The sequence below is a fragment of the Aythya ferina genome, assembly GCF_964211825.1.
Source record: "Aythya ferina genome assembly, chromosome: 14".
NCBI lineage: Eukaryota > Metazoa > Chordata > Aves > Anseriformes > Anatidae > Aythya > Aythya ferina.
The window spans coordinates 5,823,174-5,841,576 of NC_140312.1; the positions used below are offsets into that span (position 1 = coordinate 5,823,174).

Below are 18,403 nucleotides of genomic sequence, written 5' to 3' on the forward strand. Positions count from 1 at the left end.
GAGGGAAGGGAGCTGCTCTCCCTCTCCCTGTGTCTGCTTTCAATTCTAGCCTTTTTCCTTGTTTTCTTTTTCTTCTTCTTCTTCTTTTCATTTATTTATTTATTTTTCTCTAGCCCACCCCCCCCCCCTCCCGTTTTCTTTTCTTTTTTTTTTTTTTTTTTTTTTTTTCCTTTCTCAGGATATGAGGGGATGTTTAGAAAATCCGCTGCCCACGCCAGCAGCTGACTCATGTTTTTATTAAAGAAGGCCTGTGCTGAACTGACTCCGCGTATTCCCTCCGGACCTCCTGCCCCAACTCTGCCGGGATTGCCCCCCCCCAGCCCCAAAGCCCCCATCCGGACCCTCGGACCTCCAACGTGTGCCCTTGGCCACTTTTACCCTCCCCACGATGCTCCTGGGGCAGAGCATCCTATGGTGGGGGCACTCCAGGATAGTGATTTTTGATTTTGGGGGGGAAAAGGGACTAAAAGATACCCTACAACGGGGCTGTCCTGGCACAGGGTGTTGGGGACGTGGGGATGGTGGGGGCTGGGTGGGGACATTTGGCTGCCGAGGGCATGGAGCTCACCTAGAAGCCCCCATCTCCTCCTCATCCATCCCATTATATCCTATGTGCTGCACCCTAGGGCTGAGTGCCCACGGGGAGCAGGTTAATGGGTCCGCTTTAAGTCCCCCACACCCTGATGAGCGCAAATCAATTCTCTGAGGAGCTCTTGAGAGGCACAACGTTACAGCCTGTCCGCACAGGGATTTTTTGCAATTTGTTTCACCTTTATAACAAGGTGCAGAGGCTGGTTGGATGGAGACTGCCCTCTGAACCAACACTTCTTGTCCCCGTGTCTGCCTTGGGGACGTGCTTTAGTCTGATCCAAGTACAAAAAATGAAGAAAATGCATCCTCCATCCTGAAAGAGAACGTTTCCCTGCAAAGATGTCCTTTTTTTTTTTTCCTTCCGAGATCAAAAAGCCCTTCCCACAAAGACAACACAGCTGAGATCTGGGCCTGGCTTGTTGGCGAGGCGGTGCCATCCCCTCCGTCTTGCCGGGCGAAGGCGCGCACAAAGGGCACAGCTGGTGACTCCCAGCCCGCGACATCGCCGCTTATCTCCTGCTATCTCAGCACGTGCTGCCCACTGATGGAAATCCAACGTGGAGAGCTTGTGCTTGGAGAGCTCACCTGCTGGTGGCACAGGGCACAAGGGGCCAGGCTGCCCCCCCCCAGCTGAAATGATGAGTGTCCGAGAGCCGGGGGCAGGCGGCGGGGATGTGCTGAGCGCAGGGCTCTCTGCCAGGCTTTTCCCAAGGGATAAGGACGTGCTTGCTGGGTCCCTGCTGGGAATAGCTAGGCAGAGCCATTTCCCGGCACCATCCCCCTTCCCAAAACAACAGGAGAGGGAAAAACCCATCGGTGCAATCCTGCTGGGCCCCGTGCACCAGGGACAGGCACCCGCAACGGTGCGGCACGCAGCCTGATCCCGAGGGCGGGCGCCTCCCCCTCCTCCCTATAAAGGGGTGACCCCAGTGCTCATCCCCAGACTGGGAGAAAGGGCGATGGAGACACCCAAAATTCCCAGGAGGAGCCCGCTGGGGTTGATGACGGCTGCTTTGGGATGCCGGGGGGGGGCTGCAGAGCCCACGGCACCCGGCGAGCACGCGGCGCCGCACGTCCCCAGCCAGCACCCGGGGCCGGCGCTGGTTTGGGGTCACGGCAGCTCCTGGGAAAGGCCAGCACGGAGGAAGCCCCAGCGCCGGAGGGACTCGCGCCTGCGGGTGCGTGGGCAGTGGGGGGAGCAGCTCGGTGACCCCTGCCTCTTCCCCCTGCTTTGCTCACCTCTATTTTGGGCGCCTGCACTTCCATCCATGAGGCTTGCGGGACGCAGCGATTCCCCCGGGGCTGGGACAGCTGCAGGGGAGGCTGCCAGAGCTGCTCTCTGCGGAGGTCTCCAGCCTCCAGCAAGGCCAAATAAGTGGCCTTAGAGCTTACGTGGGCTCGGGGCAGCGTGGTGTTGGGTTTCTGGGGGGCACAGCAGCCAACGGGATGGGGATGCTGTGGGGTGCTCTGCTCTGGCATCACAGCAGCTCTGTGACCTGCTGTCCCACCCCAGGATGAGCTGGGGACCCTGGGAAAAAGATTTCTTTTTCAAGCCACTTTTTTTAAGCTCTTTTAAGCCACCTGAGCCAGGTGAGCTGGCAGGACGGTGGGAAAGGATGTGCAGGAGTCAGCGACAGGTCCCGTGTGGCAGCAGGGGGGAGGCAGGTAGGGCAGGAGCAGCAGCTCTCAGCCCTTTCCACTTCTCTGGAGGTTCAGCGAGGGCCCGTGGCTTCAGTTCTGAGCCCGTATCAGCCACAGGTCAGCCTGGGAGATTTGGCATCGCTGTGATGTGGTGGCTGAGCCTCAGCCCACGAGAGAGGGCAGTGTCCCTCCAGGCGCTGCCCTGTCACCTCCTCAGGGTCTGGGTGCTGGGAGGAGGCAGCAGGCAGCAGCAGAGGATGAAATCCCGCTGCCTCCCCCTCCCCAGCCTCTTTCCGCCCCCATCCCACGCGCTCTGCTCACCCCCGCCACCAGCCCTGGTATGAAATGTGCTGAACGGGGCCCCGGGAGGCAGCGGCAGGCTCGGGGGGGGTGAATGTTAATAACGGTGCCGTCCGGTCGCCCCAGACTTTCCCACACATCTGCAGCCACTTAACGTGGGAATCATTAACCCTCTGCGCCGCGCCGGCACAAGGCGAGGAGGGAGCGAGGTTCCCCTGCCCCTGGGGGACCTCCATCGGGTCTGCACGAGGCCAGGAGGGGATGCATGGGTCTGAGGCAGGACCCTGCAGCTGGGCAGGGGTTGCACATGGGCAGAGAGGGGTGGGAGGATGCTCTCGGGGCATTCAGCGGGGCCGAGGGTGGCTGTGATTTCTCCACGCTCTCCGGGTTGCTGCTCTGGGAGTGGGTGGCAGGAGCGATGCGCAGCAGCCACGCTCTGCCCCCTGCTCTCCTCTGCCTGCAGGGGGGCAGCAGGAGGAGCTGGGGGTGCAGGGGGGGCCACGCGATGCTGGGATGGGGCACCTTGGGTTGTTTTGGGAGGCAGCGGGGAGGTTAGATGCCCATGGGGGTGCTGGGGATCCGGGGGAAAGGGAAGCTCTGCGGGCATCTCCCCATCCCTCTGAAAGAACCAAGGGGCTCGGAGCAAACTGGGGACATTCAGGGCTTGAGTTTCTGTCCTGAGTGCCTCCTCCATGGGCACAGAGGAGGCGGTGAGGCCGTGGCCTCCCCTGCAGAGCTGCTCCGTCTGTGCTAGCTGGCTGCAGCCTGGCCCTGGGGACCTCCCGGCCCTCCGCTCCCCAGCCCCGTGGCTTCCAGGAGATGGCATCACTCGATCACAGATAGCAGCACCCAGTCCCTGGGAGAGCCGGGGAAATCCTGGCCGCTCTGCCCGGCCTCCTCTAGGTTTCCAGCAGGACTGCAGGGCTGGAAGGGGCTCCCTGAGCTGGGGTTGGTGCTGGGGGTCTCTGGGGAGGGTGGAGAGGGCACTGCCACCTCCCCTTGTCCAGCTGGAGACCCCCAGGAGCTCTGGCAGCCCCCAAACTGCTCTTCCATGGGACCCCAGTGTGAGTGATGTCCTGCTAAACCGTGCTGGGCTGAGCACCAAGCGACTCTGGACCCTTCAGCCCTGGTCTGCTGGGATGCTCCTGGAGGCTGCCTGGGGAAAACTTTTAATTCAGGTGGTGTGGAGATGCCAGGGTTGGGCTGGCTCTGGGGGAAATCATCCTTCCTTGGTCTGTGGCATGGAGACAGCCGTACCGAGCCCCTGTGCTGGGGCTGGGAGGACACTGGCCACGGGGGCTCTGCGGGGCCACCTCCACCCCGGGGTGGCAAGGTCACAGGAGGCAGAGCCTGGGTGATGCCAGCTCAGGAGGGACATCCCTGCCAGCTGTAGGGGGACAGGTGAGAAGTGGCTGTGCATGCGTGCACTGAGCTCCTCAAACCACAGCGGCTTTGTCGTTTTTGTTACCATTTTCCTTCTAACCCCACAAATCTGGGAGGCAGCCCCACCCTGAAACCTCATCTCAGGCTCATAGCCACAACTGGGGAAGGCGCAGAGAGTCTGTTGGGTTATCCCCTCCTCTCAATTGCATCCAAAATCCTTTCCCCTTTTTTTTTATTTTTTTTTAATTTTTATTTTTCTTTCTTTCGGTTTCTTATTGCCCAAGTCTGGGCTGTTTCAGTCGGGGAGGATGAGGACAGAGCAGCCCTTGCCCAGCAGGGATGGGGCTGTTGCAGAGCAGGGAGGTGCCGACACATCCTCCTGGCAGCCCCAGCGGGCCTGGGCTTGGGCTGAAAGTGAAAGCCCGAGCCTGCAAACGGCTGTGCCTGGAGGTTTCTCTATCAGAAAAAAAATGGATGGGGATTTTTTGTTCCTTTAAGACAGAAAACAGACAATAAACTCCTCTCGCTGCAGGGCTGCCAGCCCTCCGGGGCTGTGCCGGAGCCCCAGGAGGGTTGTGTTTTTGTGTTTTATGGGTTTCCTTTTTACTTCCCCATGCAGAGCAGCGGGCAGGCCGGGAGGCTGTGCTGGGTGAGGTGTGGAAGTGGCCGTGCCCCCCAGCATGCATCCAGCTCTGTCTGTCTGGCTCTCTGGGGCTGGGCTATGGGGCTGGAGGGGTGGGCTTGCCCCCAAATGCTGTAAGAGCTGGGGGACCCAGAGCCACCCCTTCCCTCCGACCCATTTCCAAGCCAGGCAGAAGCTGGTTTGGGGAGGGAAAAGGGGGAAAACGTCACCCCACAGCCAGGGTTTGGTGTCCCCAACATGGTTGATGGGGCCAACGCCAGGTGCAGCCCAACCTGTCCCCTGCCCGCAGCCAGGATTTAATTTGCGGGCTCAGCCCTCGCCACCCCACTCCTGGGGTTACGAGTGGCGTTAGGGACAGGACGAGCTCCTTTGGGGCCTCCTCACGTGCGGTGCCGGAGGTGTTGGAGCGTCCCCAGCCCCGGCTGCTACAAAGGGACCGTGGGGACAGCGGGCTGGTGACCGCCGAGGGGACAGAGGGCCGGCGGGGTGCAGGCGGGAGGTTTGAATCGCCCCGCCGCCCGGGGTTCCTGCACTTTGAAATGCAAACCTGCCTTTCAATGCAAATGCTGCGAGAGGTTGGGCCCAATAAAAGCCTGTGGGCAGGGAGGTGCCTGGCCCCGGGACACAGCTCCCCAAGGCGCCCAGGTGAGCGTGGAGAAGGAGGGGCGGCCGCCACACCGCGACACCCGGCCCGGCACGGCGCGGCACGGCACGGCGCAGCATGAGCGCGGAGCCAGCCGGGGAAGATGTATGTAGGTTATCTTCTGGATAAGGACACCAACATGTATCCCAGCCCCGTCCGGCACCCCAGCCTCAACCTCAACCCCCAGAACTACGTGCCGGGGCCTCCCCAGTACTCGGACTTCGCCAGCTACCACCATGTGCCGGGGATTAACAGCGACCCGCACCACGGGCAGCCGGCGGCCGCCTGGGGCTCTCCCTACACCCCTGCCAAGGAGGACTGGCACTCGTACGGCACCGCCGCCGCCTCGTCCACCGCCAACCCGGGGCAGTTCGGATTCAGCCCCCCGGATTTTAACCCCATGCAGCCCCCGGGCTCTGGACTCCTGCCTCCGCCCATCAGCAGCTCGGTCCCCCAGCTGTCCCCTAACGCACAGAGGCGCACCCCCTACGAGTGGATGAGGCGCAGCATTCCCAGCACCAGCAACAGCGGTAAGGAAACCCCCGGCCCCACGCCCCGGCTCCTTCTTCTGCTCAGAGGAGCCTTCATCTTGAGGTCCTGCAGGGCTGGGTCCTGCTGTGGGGTCTGTGGTTGCAAGGGAGGGACAGAGCTTGTGTGGTCACCGAGGTGGCACGGAGTGAGGATGGGTATGGAGGGTACCAGCACGAGGGCTGCCCTGTCCTTCCTTATCGCCAGCAGCTGGGGTTAGTGGATGGTTTCTGCCTTGCATATGGCTGGAAAGTCCCAGCCAGCCTCTGAACCATCCCTGCCCTCACCTGCTGCTGCTGGAGAGGGCAAGCAGAGCAGGAGACCTGTGGGGTTGTAGGGTGCTCCGGCTGCAGGCAGCCCAAAGGGGCTTTTTGGAGGAGCCCTGCCCCACCCTGCACTGCTGGGGCACTCGTCCATGCTCCAGTTGGTGACGGACGGGCTGTTGGTGCGTGCAAGGGTGTGTGTGCAAAGCTGTGGCTGTGCGTGTGAGCAGTGAGCATGGCCGTGCACCCGGTTAAGAGGTGCAAAAGCGCATTCAGTGCAGGGTGTGCGAGGCTCTGCATGCAAGGCACTTGTTGCACGGGGTCAGTGAGTGTGCACGGGCGATGCCACACGCTCCGTGCGAGTGCAAGGTGCGCTGGGTGCCATGCGCAGGGTGCGTGGGGGTGCTCAGGGTGCTGCGTGCCGTGGGTGCGGGTGCCCCGCTCCTGTGCCTGGCACCGGGTGGCCCCGCTGTCCCCGTGTCCTGTCCCCGGGGTCCTGTCCCCGCTGAACTCCTGACCCGGGGCAGGAGGGGGGGGAAGTGTCTGGGCCCCTGCAGCCCCCTGCCCGCAGGCCGCCCCGCTGCCCACTTCAAAGGCGGTGGGCAGTCACCCCTCGGGGCCAGCCCAAATTGACAAGGCTTCCCTTTGTCATGGAGATGCTGGCCGGCTCCTTTGGCAGCGAGGTGAGGTGCGGGGGCCCTTTGTCCTGCCCTGCCCGTGCCCTTTCATGTTCCCCTCCAGGGTTCCCAGCCCAGCCTGGCCAAACCACCACCCTGTCCCTCGCCATGGCTCCCAGATTAAAAATGCACATCGAGGTGCAAAATGTCCCCGTTTTAGGCTTGCTTCTGGTTCCCCACCATCACCATGTGGGGCTGGCCCATGCATGGTGCTGGGGCCATGATGGCCAAGATCCATTCAGAGGCTGTGTGGTGCCAAGGGGCTCAGCCCAGAGGTGTTTGGGGTCTCCCTGCGTGGAAAACTGCTCCGTGGCTGCACTTGGTGCATGGTGGGGTTGGGATCGGGGCCGTCCCAGTGGGAGCAGGGGCTGTGGTGGGCAGGCAGAGCATCCCGGGGGTGCAAACAGCTAACGCCAGACTGCAAGCAGGAGGGGAGAGGCAGGCTGGTATTTCCTGGCCTGTTTTAAGCCCTGAATATAGCTATTTAGGAAAAATGGCCCCCTCCTTCTAGGAAGTGAATGGGACCCCACAGCTTCTGCAGGTTCTGTTGGTCTGAATTCATGTGTATTTTTAGAGAGAGGTGGGAGGGGAGATGAAAAAATGAAAGCGGGGAGAAAGAGATCAGCACTCTCCTCCTCTGGATCAAGGGACTGAGACAGACCGGGGGCTTGAAAGTGCCCCTTGATTGAGTTATGTGTCAAGTGAGTGATTGAATTCTGCAAAAATCAGCCGCTGCTGAGTTGGTATCTCTGAGATTGAACACATACAAAGGAACAAATAAACCAGCCATCATCATGTAGAGCAGGATCAGTCCCAGCGAGCAGGGCAGCAGAGCAAAACCCCCCTGGGTTGGACGGGCACCTTCAGCAAATGCCCTCCCCGGGGGTTTCTCTCCCTTTAGAGTAAGGCAGCGAGCTGCAAGTGCTGCGGACGCTTTTCTCCATAAAGCTTGAAAATGAGCAGAGCAGAGATGGGTTTGACATAGATAAGGGTGAGACTCGGGAATGAATTGTTTTATTGAAATCAATAAACTGAGCATTAATCAGCCTGGATGGATTAACTGCCCCTCTCGCCGCTGTGGGAATAGGAAACGAATACGCGTCCCTTCTTGCTATAAATATCAAGAGTTTCTGTGCGAACGCTGTAAATCATAATACTTCAGAGGGCTGTAAATTGTGGCTCCCTCTCCGTCTTCCCTTGTATAAACAGCCATCGGCTGCAGTTTGCAGGCTCTGGGGAAGGAGCTGTGCCTTGCTGAGAGGCGACTTCACACACGGCCTGAGTGTGCCGGGGGTCCTGCACGCACGGAGCAGAGCCTGAGAAAAATCGGAGAGAAATCTCCCAGCGTCAGGCTTAAGGGGTGCAGATTTGATACACGTCTTGCTAAATACCTGAGCTAGCCACGGCAGAGGGCAAAACCCAGCCCAGGCAGCAGCAGGGGCTGTGATGCAGGGCTCTCAAAATCAGGAATTAGAGGGAACAAGGCCTCCCCAGCCCTCCTTTTCTTTCCCGAGCATCACCTCCTTTTCTGCTCATAAAATCTTCACGAGCGGAGTGTCAAAGCCTCGCGCTTCCTCCTTATTCACAATTATTTGCAAACTTCCTTGTGAATTGCACCCCTGCTCTATAAAAAGCTCAGGAAGGTGCTGGAAGTGGCAGCGCGCTGAACTTTGAAGTTCACCCCCTGCTCGTTAGTTATGTAAATGCCCGGGTGCTGCCGCGGGGCCGGCCTTTAGGTCACTAATGGAGCTGGTTGCAGCTAAATATTGCAAGTGAAAGTGCACCCAGGGCATCCCCGGGGAGCTGGAGGTGCTTGGGGCGGCACGGTGTGGGTGCCTGTGGTGTGGTGCCGGTGGTGCCCAGGCGGAGAGCAGATGAGGATGCTCTGAGCACGAGCAGGGTTCGACCCGCTGGGCGTGCAGTCCTCAATTCCAACTCCATTCTCTGTTTCCAGCTCCCTTTTCCTTGTTCGGCTCTAGGGAGATCCCTGAAAGCTGGAGGCAACACTAAAACCCCCATTAATGAGATGCAGCAACCCTGCGCAGGCAGGATTCGCGTTGGCAAGGGAGGTCCCTGCGTGGGTTCTCCTACAGGCCCCCAATTTTGGGATGTGGCTGCTCCCCATGAAATCCTTTGCTCCCCCGTGTCACCCGGAGTGCCTGCATGCCGCTGGGGGCCCCACCGATCTTCTCCCCTTGAATTATTAACCCACAACCTGCTCCTGGCCTCTGCTGGGGTTTGCTGAATGCTTAGCTGGCCAAGGTACAGGCGGCTCAAACTTTCCTAGAATCGACTTTCCTTGAACAAAAAGGGCTTCCCTGGAGCACTGGAGGTCCCTACGTGCTGGGCCGGGCTGCCTAATACCCCGGGATTAGCCGAGGGACACTTAAACCCCCCGGCCAATGGAGATATTTCCTGCGGGGGACCCTTCAAGGACACCCGCTTGGGCGCTGTTAGCTTTGCGATTGCCCGGATAAGGGGACGGATCCTTCCCCGGAGCTGAGGCCATGAAGGGGGAGAGGGTCCAAGTCTGTGTCACCTGCCCCGTGAAGCTCTGGAGGAACCAAGCAGGGCTCCGTGCCTCGGGGCTGGCTGCGGATCCGTGCCATGGGGGCGATGCTCCGTGCTGGCACCCTCGCGGCGCGGTCTTTGACCCCGCGCAGGAGCCTGCCCGGCGGCGCTCGTAAAACCGAGGAGCAGCCCCAGGAATGTGCCCGTTGCCAAAATAAAGGCTTGAATCACCGCAGCCCCAACGCCCAGCCTCGGGCTGCTGCTCTGTGGCCAAGGGCTGGGATGGGGACGTGTGGCTGCCACCGGCACCCTGCCCGGCCAGGGCCAGCCTGCGCTCCCCTGCTCTGCTCTGCGCTCCCCACACCCAGCTCTGCCCCGGCCACTTCTGCTCCTTCCCAGCTTCACCACCCCTGTTTGGCTGTGCCCTGGGCTTTGCTCCTGGCTTTGCCAGCCCCCAAACCCTGGTATACAGCCCCTGGTTGTATTCATAGCAAAGCCGCAGGGCTTTTTTGGAAGCGCCGAGCTCGATCCCCTGCACGCGAAGGCTACAAAACCATCGGGATGCGTGCGTGTGGTTTTGTAACTGAAACACTTCCAGTGCTCGACCTATCGAGTCAAATGAGATTTTATTGCGGGAGGGGTGGCCGTGGCAGCATTGCTGCTTCCTCTGAAGTTTGGCACCAGGAAGAACTCCCCGGCGTGGTTCGGTGTTGGCTCAGGGGGGGCTGTGGGTATGGCTGAGCCCTGCCTGCAGCCCAGCAGCTCGGAAATCGGGATCCACGTGGCCGTGTCCTTCCTGGGACGGGTGGGATAGGGCTGGGAATATGGCAGGGAATGGTAAGGCTCGTGAACCCTGTGCTGGTCCCAGCACCAGGGGTCCTGTGGGCGTTTAACCCCCTGGCACAGGGCTCTGGGTGGCTCCTGAGTGTGTGCGGGGGGTGCTCAGCCCCTTCTGCAGGCAGTGCAGGCTTCGGAGCTGCCATTTCCAGCAGGTTTGGGGACAGTGAGATGTGCCGGGCGGTCTGTCCCCAGCATCAGCACAAAGGGCTGTGGTCGCCTCTGCTCGGCAGAGGGAGCATCGGCCCCTCCGTGCAGCACAGCTGGGGCACAGCTGGCTGCTGGGTGAGGGTGGCTTCAGCTGGGAGGGAGCTGAGCGTTAGGAGCTGATCCCAGCCCTTGTCCCGGGGTATCTGTCATGGGGCAATGCTGTGCCGGCTGCCCTCTCTCTGCATTTTCCCCTTCTGGAGCTGTAGGAGGGTGGAGGGAGGGTTTAGGCTCCCCATGGGGCTCACAGCTCTGACCCTGGGGCTCCATTTGGGTTTGGCATTGCTTCCGTGCCTCAGTTTCCCCATCCATAGCTCTACCTTGGCTACATCAGGGCAGAGGGAAAGTTTTCATTAAGGCTTTTGCTGGGGAGAGATGTAGCACCCGCTTTCCTAGGATGGGGGGGATTTTATCCTCTTTGCAAACAGATGCTGCTCCAGAAAAAAAAGCAGCTGGATCACCAAGTGAAAGCTCCTTCCCTGGTGATGGGACTCTCGCCCACGATGTTTTTTCCCTGTGTTTCTCCAAGCCACCTCAGGGCAGCCCAATTTTTTTACACCAGTCATGCGAGGAGTGTCTGTGCAGCAGGGCGTGCAAAGCCTCGCGGCGCCGGCTCTGTCCCCACCAGCACCTCCCGTGCAAAGAGCCCTGCAAGGCTCCTGGCACCCAGACCGGCACGTGCCCGTGTCCCCAGGCCTCGGGGACCTCTGCCGATGCGGCGGCGAGCTCTCATCTCCTCGGCTCCAGCAAGGGGCTGCCGTACCCCTGCTTGCTGCGTGCTGCCCTGATCGGAGCCCTGATGGCTGCGGCGCTGCTCAGGGCTCGCAGCCGCCGCAATTTGGAGCTGCTTTGACCTGTGAAATGGAGACCTTTGGGAAACGGTGCAGGGCTCTGCTCCTCCCTGGTCTGAGCTCAGCTGTTCAGAGCTCAGAGTTGCTCCACACCAGCCTTAAAACACCCCCTGCCTATCTGTTTGGGTGCAGCTTCTTGCTGAAAACCATCGCTTGGGCAGGCTGGGGCTGGAGAGTGCCTTCCATAGCCCGGTGGGTGCAGAGCTGGGGATGAACAGTGCAGGGCTGGGGCTTGGTTTTCCCTTCCTCTGCCCTGCTCTGGAGGCAGGGAAGCAACAACCCCGTGTCACCAGGGCTACGTGACCCTGACCTGTGCGTCCCAGAGGTGCCCCAGTGCCGTGGTGCAGCGCGGGGATCTCCAGGTCCCCATCCCCGTCCCCAAGGCTGCCCTCGGGAGAGGATGAGGGCTGGGGGTCTCCCCCAGCGCGTGTGCGAGTGCATGTGCGTGCACGCTCAGGAGTGTGTCCTCCGGGGCCTGTGCAGCGTGTTAAAGCCATTCCCTTATCTAATCGTGGCTCAGGTGAGCGCTATTAGGGTTACACATTAACAGCAGTAACGATGCCCTCTCCCCTTGAAGCCACGGGCCCTGCCTTGATCCCAGTGCTGAAACCTAGCCCCGTGGATGTCTTGATTTGGCTGCCCCAGCTGCTCTTTGGGCTGGTCTTTTGGGGACAAGAAGGGTGAATGCACAATGGGGCTGGGCAGGCTGGTGGCAGGAGAGGGGAAGACGCTTTGTGGGACCTCAAGGAGCAATCCAGGCTCCCTGCACCCCCTGTCCCGTCCGTGCTCCCTCCAGCAGCCAGGGGCTGTGCCACAGACCCGGGACAACCCCATCCACCTCCACTGGGTCCACTGGATAAAGGCTGGGGGCTGCCCCATCCCTCTGCCCCTGAGCTCCCCACGGCGGCACTGGGGCACGAGGGGACCCCATTCAGAGTGAACTGGCTCGGCCCAAATTTCCTCTTTCCTTTCACAGGGCCATAAAAGGGCCGCCAAGGGAGAGCTAAGCGCAACTCCGCATTGACATTCAAGGGGGCTGCATTATTCATTGTCAACAGTATTCCTTGCAAATCCCTTTCTTTTCCTTGTGAATCACCCACGATACATTCCTGAGTTCAGCAAACATCACCGATTAGTCGAGGTGAATGACTCCATCTCTGGCTTGGCTGCGTTTGCTCCCCAATTTTTGGCACGGGGGAAGGAGAGGGGCAGAGCCGGGAACCCGACAGGGATGAGCAACCAAGAGGGAATAAAAAAAATGGTCTGTGACGGATCTATTTGTGGCTGCAGCAGGAAATAATAATTCCTGCTAAAATTTCTGGCATATGCGGTATCCACAAACCACCTTATTTCTGTATTCTTTATTTTAGCTGTCAATTCCGTTGCTTCTCAGCTGTTTTATTTTATTTTTTCCACCGAGCAGTGGCATTCAAATAGTAATATTGCAAATAAGATGCTCGCTTTTCAGTTATTATCTCTCCTGAAAAGGTTTTGCTTTCAGAAGAAAAAGAAAAAAACTCTATGAGAAAACAGATATCTCGTAGGATTCCCTGAGGCTGGCGCAGCCAGAGGGGGTGTGTGGTTTCTCAGGGAGCTGCTCACTACGTGTAAATTTAATTTACGTTGTAACCCCCCTGGGAATCGCTCTGCTGGCAAATTTGGGATGCAAGAGCCCCGTGTGTGTGTGTGCTGGGGGGCGGCGAGGGGCTGCCTGCACGTTCCCTGCTTCCCATCCCCTCCAGGATGCTTAGAAATGAAACGGAGCTGGTTCCTGGGCAGATCTCCAGGCTGGGAGGGAAGGTGTTTCTGTGTGGAGTCTCTGATGTCTAATAACATTGAGTCGGAGTCTCTGTGGGAGTGCAGCTTCGCTCCACTGCGCCCAAACCTGGGGGAACCCAAGAACGGAGCTCTCCGGGTTTTTCCTCTTTTCCTTCCCGTGATCCGTGGGCCTTGAAGCGGTGGCACCGTGGGCTTGGGCTCCGTGGCAAAGAGCTGTGCTCCCCGCAGCCCTCCCAGGCTGGATGTGTGCAGGCTGCCTGTGCTCTGGGTGCTCAGCCCGGGGCTGCAGCGCTGCTCCTTTTGGGGATGGCACATCGTGGCACGTGGGATTTACAGCCCATCCTCTTGGGATGCAGCTGAACCCCTCCTGCCCTTCCCACCGAGCCACTTCCCCTGCCCCAAGGCACTTTCCAACACAGAGAAACACCCTGCTGTTACCCACGATGGGTGTCAGATCCCATAGGAGCCCCCAACTCTCTCGTCCCATGGTCCCAGATCATCACCACGTTTCTCCAGAGCCACCCTTGGGGTTGCGCAGCTTCCCCGTGCTCTCAGGGATGCTCCTGCCCCCCCAGCCCCTCTCGGCTCACCCCGGCTCTGCTTCCTCTGCCAGGGAAGACCAGGACGAAGGACAAATACCGCGTGGTGTACACGGACCACCAGCGCCTGGAGCTGGAGAAGGAGTTCCACTACAGCCGCTACATCACCATCCGCCGCAAGGCTGAGCTGGCCGCTGCCCTGGGGCTCACCGAGCGGCAGGTCAGTGCTGAAATGGGGAAAAAATGGTGGAATTGGGGCTGGGAGAGGGCAGTGCTGCTCCCACCCAGCTTCCAGCCCCTGGGATTCCCCCCCCCGGCCTCGGGGTGCTTGTCCTCAGCTGCGTCCCCTCCTCTGCACGGCTCTCGGTGTCTCTCCGCAGGTGAAAATCTGGTTCCAGAACCGGCGGGCGAAGGAGCGGAAGGTGAACAAGAAGAAGATGCAGCAGCAGAGCCAGCCCACCAGCACCACCACGCCAACCCCCCCGGCTGTGGGCACACCGGGGCCCATGGGTGCCCTGTGCGGCAGCAGCGCCCCGAGCCTCGTCTCCTCGTCGCCACTGACCATCAAGGAGGAATTCATGCCTTAGCCCCCTCCGCCAGCTCCGGACACCGAGAGATAAGCACCACGGGTCGCCGTGCTCCGAGGAGGGACGGTCCCTGCCCAAAGTCCCCCACCCTGTCCCCGGCTGTGCTCGGGGGCAGCCAGCGAGGCTGGGCCAGGTGGCACCGTTGCCTTCCCGAGGGGCTGGTGGGCTCGGTCCCGCACACAAACCGTGGGTTAGGTCGTGCTGCTCTCCCCGGGGGCAACGCGCTGCTCTGGGCTCTGCCGTAGCCCCCAGGACGATCGCAGAGCCAGCAGGACGGGCGTGAGGTGGTGGTGGAGGATGGCTTTACGGGGTGATCCAGCTGCCTGCTGCTTTTGGGGGTGGTTGGAGCGAGACTGAACTAGAGGAAAGGTTTGGCTGGACTCAAGGCAGAACAAATCTCAGCTGGGCTGCAGGATCTGCCCACAGCAGAGTGAGATGGATGGTGTGAGCCATGCAGGACCCTCGTGTGGGGTCTGAGGAGGAACAGGGGCTCCTCCAAACCTGGGAGATGGCAGCGAGCTGCAGCATGACCTGGGTGAGTGCCCCCCGTGTCCCCCAGCCACCACGCCTGCGTCCCCAGCTCCATCCCTGTGGCCACAAAGAGCCACCAGGAGATGTGCTGGACCTCCACCCCGTAACTGAACCACCCTGCTGAGGTCTGAGACCACCCTCCACAGTGGGAAGGACAAGAAGAAGAAGGTTTGCCACCGGGACAGGGCAGAGGAGCCAGCCCCAGGGGCCAAACGCCGACCCTCAGCATCGCAGAGCCTTGCACCGAGCTGCGCTCTCTGCAGCCCCATGGCACGGGAGCAGAGCATCTTCACCAGCAGGACATCTGATGGGGTTGGGGGGAGAAACGTGGATGGGACCGAGCCCTCAGACCCCGGCACAGCCCCGTGCTGCTGCACCAAGGTGTGGCATCAGCCACATCCACCAGAGCCACCACTGGGGCTGTCGTGGGGAGAGGAAGGGCCGGCGGTGCGAGGTGAAGGAGAGCTTCCAGGACAGAGGGGCAGTTTTCTTGTAATCCACAGGACTTGGGATTTTGTTCTCCCTGTCACCCTGCATTCACTGCACCACCTCTTGCCCCCTGTATGCCCAAGGCCAGTAACCAATGTCCTTTTATTTCCTGCTGGAAAACTGCAGCTAAAATGCCCTTCATCCCGCTGCCTCCTGGGGACAGTATGAGCTGTCCCTCCCAACCCCAGCAGGGATGAGAGATGTCCCCAGGGATGAGAGACGTCCCCACTGCCTGCAGAGCCCTCGCACCCAGCACTGTCCGTGCACCAAGCCCCTTGCCCATCCCAGCCCCTTCTGGCCCAGAGATCAGTGTCCGGGGGTGCTGTGGCTCTTGCAGGACGCCGTGGGTCCCTGCAGTCCCGCTGTGCCCACAGCCCCTCTCCAGCTCACGTAGGATTTACACCTCCCCTCTGTGGGGACACCTCCCTGGGGCCACCACTGCCAGCCCGGCGGTGAGGACGAACCCCGGCACTGGCTGGGGACTTCGGCTCACGGCTCGTGTATATAAAGCAGAACTGCTTTTCCTTTTTATTTTTTAGGCATCGGTAAAAATAAAAACAAGCAGGAATCCTGCGTGCTCTAGATGCGTTGCTGCTTCCTTGCACCCCGGGCGCTGCTGCGGCAGGGCAGGGACGTGGCTGTGGGGACAAACCCGCACCGATGTCCCCAAATGGTGCCAAAAAAGTGGGGAGCACAGGGACAGAGGCCTGGGTGCAGCAGCCTGGCCTTGTGGGCTGGTGGCACCATGACATGTGCCCGGCACGAGGGAGGCACGGGTGGCGTGGGGTGGCCACGTCCCGTCCCATGGCCACGGCGGGGGTGTCCATGCCGGGGGTGTCCGGGGGAAAGGGTGAGGCCGGGCCTGGCTGCTGGAGGCCAAAGAACAAGGCCGGCTGCCCACGGACGTGGCCGCCGCCGATTGGTGCCTCCTGGCCTCTAATCTCGTTTTATGGCTGTTGACGGGCTGAATATCCTCCTTGTCCGAGAAGAGCAAACAGAGAACGAGGATGTGAGATAGCGCCTGGGACAGCTGGCATCGGTGCCCGGCCGTGATGGAGCGGGCATGGGTGGGCCCGGCCCGGGCACTGCTGGCTTTGCCATCCTCTCCCTTCCTCGTGCTGCCATCACCTCTCCATCCCAGCCACATCCCAGCCGTCCTGCAGGGCACCGAGAAAGGGGCTGTCTTCAAATCCCTGCCCAAAATTGCTCCTCCAGCTCCAAAACGTGCCGGGAGGAGGCAGGGACGTTCCCGGGAAGGGAAGGTGGATGTGGAGGGACATCTGGCGCGGGATAAAGTCCTCCTGGGCAGAGCAGATGGAGGAGCAGAGGCAGGATGAGGTGGATTTGCAGGGAGAAAGACAGAGCAAAGGGTTTTTTTCCTGACCTTACAGGAGTGGCGGCACCCACTGCTCGCCCTGCTGAGCTGGGCTCACCGGCACGGCGTCAGGGTGCCCGGCACATCCCTCCTGTGCACCCTGCAACAAGGGGACACAGGGCTTTGGTAGCTAAAAGGCGGGGGAGGCAACAGGAACGGAGCTGGTGCCACAAGGGAGAAGGGAAGGGAGTGGAAGGGAGGGGACGGGCTGCCTGCCCAAAGGGCTGCGCCCTGCTGGGCGCCAGGGTGCCCACGGGAGGGTGCGGGCAGAGGGAAGATGCTCTGCCACCGCCCCGGAGAAGCTCCCGGTACCGTTGACAGGATGAAATTCCAACCGATACCCTAATCAGGTGCCTGCCTGTTTGCACAGCAGGGTAAAAGTCCAGCGAGCCGCGGGGCTGTGCCCTTGGGTTGCTGCTGCCTGTGTGTGCTCAGGGAGCAGGCGCTGGCGGGAAGGGGCCATAAATGCACCCACACGCCCTGCACCCCTTCCCCCAACACACACACACACCCCTCGGCTGCTGACGGAAGGCATCTGCCGTGTCCCTGCTCCCCTGTCCTCCCCTGCCACCCTCCAGCCACCATTTCATCAGGGCTGCGGGGTCACCGTGTCCCCGCTGGTCCCCGTGTCCCCACCGGCTTTGGCACCCAAAGCTCCTGGCCGTGCATCATCCTGATGGTCAGACCCCTGGCAGGTGACAGGCACATTTTTAGCACCCCGGCAGCCACCTTTGGGGTTGCACAGCCCCACACAGCACCGCAGCTTTATGGGGACAGCGGGTGGCACTGCCGAGGGACCCCGGGGACTGTCCCCAGTGAGCCCCCGCAGTTTCTTCCCACTCCTTCCTCTGCACTTCCCACTGTCTCCTGCTGCCTGGCCGCACCCCTCCTTGGAGAAATCTTGCAATAATCTTCAAAATAAGGCCACGCACAGCAGGTGGCTGGCAGCGCAGCAGCCTCCGGCGTGGCACATTTCCCGGTGCTGACGAACGGGAGCACCGCGGCGGCTGCTGCCTTCCCCGTGCCCCACGGAGCAGATTGGGGCACGGCCCCGTCCTGCTGCCAGGCACCTCCCCAGGCGCTGCTGGGCTGCGAGCAGGGTGGGCAGGGGGCTTCCCCATGGCAGGGGCTGCTTTTTCCCTTCCCACTGGTGCCCATCAGGCACGGCATTGGTCTGGAGAGGTGCGTGCGCTCCCCAGTGCCGGGTCCTGAGGACTGGGCACAGCAGTGCAGTGCTGCCTCTGCCTGAGCTCCCCCGGGGTTGCTGGGGTCCCCAGGGCAGGCTGCTCCTCCTGGGAGCTCCCCCTGGTTCCTGCTGCCTCTCACAGGTGCTGTGGCACGGGGTGGGTCTCCAAGTGGCTCTGGGGTGATGCCAGGCTTGAGTCAGCTCTGAAATGAGAAGCTGGAGCACCCCGGGTGCCCACAATGTCTACACCCTGCTGGCCCAGGGATGGAGAGCTGGTGGCCCTCGCACAGCAGCACCAGCTGAACCCCAAAAGGGACCTCCAGGCACAGAGCATCCCACAGGCAGCAATGTCAGTGCAGTTTTGGGGTAACACCAGCCCTCTGCCCTAGAGATGGGAAGAAGGAGGCTCGGAGGGTGCCCGCGGAGGGCTGGGCTGTTTGTGCAGGGCGACACGGGGCTGGGGCAGCCGTAACAAGCTGCCACCAGCCTGCCCCCGTGGGACACTTCTCCCTAGGTGGATCCGGAGGGAAAAGGCTGATTCAGATGGCACGGGCACGAAAGGCAAACAAAGCATCGCTGCCCCGAGCAGGAAGGGCGAGGCTGGGACAGCGAGATATGGCCCCGGGCCACCAGCCCAGGCAGCTGGGCTCGGCTTTCCCCACGCATCCCAGGAGAGGGAGAAGGGATGGATAAGACCACGACAAGGAAAACCCAGCTCGGTGACTTCCCAAAAGCCTTTTTTATTATTTTTTTTTTTTGAGGAAACTGCGAGTCTGTGAATAAAGGAGATGTTTGTTGGATTGTGCAGTTTGTTCCTTCCTCCTTCCCCCCTGGGAATCCCA

At 61.0% G+C, this 18,403-nt stretch overlaps 1 protein-coding gene across 1 annotated transcript; it reads left to right on the forward strand.

Moving 5' to 3' along the window:
* The first annotated feature begins 5,199 nt into the window (after positions 1–5,199).
* Positions 5,200–14,678, forward strand: CDX1 (caudal type homeobox 1). Its single transcript, XM_084535625.1, has 3 exons — positions 5,200–5,731; positions 13,468–13,613; positions 13,774–14,678. The coding sequence occupies exons 1-3, from the start codon at positions 5,305–5,307 to the stop codon at positions 13,978–13,980; spliced, it is 780 nt and encodes a 259-aa protein (XP_084391751.1). The 5' UTR covers positions 5,200–5,304; the 3' UTR covers positions 13,981–14,678.
* The last annotated feature ends 3,725 nt before the right edge of the window (positions 14,679–18,403 follow it).

Coding starts and splice junctions, on each gene's coding strand:
- CDX1 (XM_084535625.1), top strand. CDS start 5,305: ATGTATGTAGGTTATCTTCTGGATAAGGACACCAACATGTATCCCAGC. Junction 5,732..13,467: donor TCCCAGCACCAGCAACAGCG/GTAAGGAAACCC, acceptor TTCCTCTGCCAG/GGAAGACCAGGACGAAGGAC. Junction 13,614..13,773: donor TGGGGCTCACCGAGCGGCAG/GTCAGTGCTGAA, acceptor GTCTCTCCGCAG/GTGAAAATCTGGTTCCAGAA.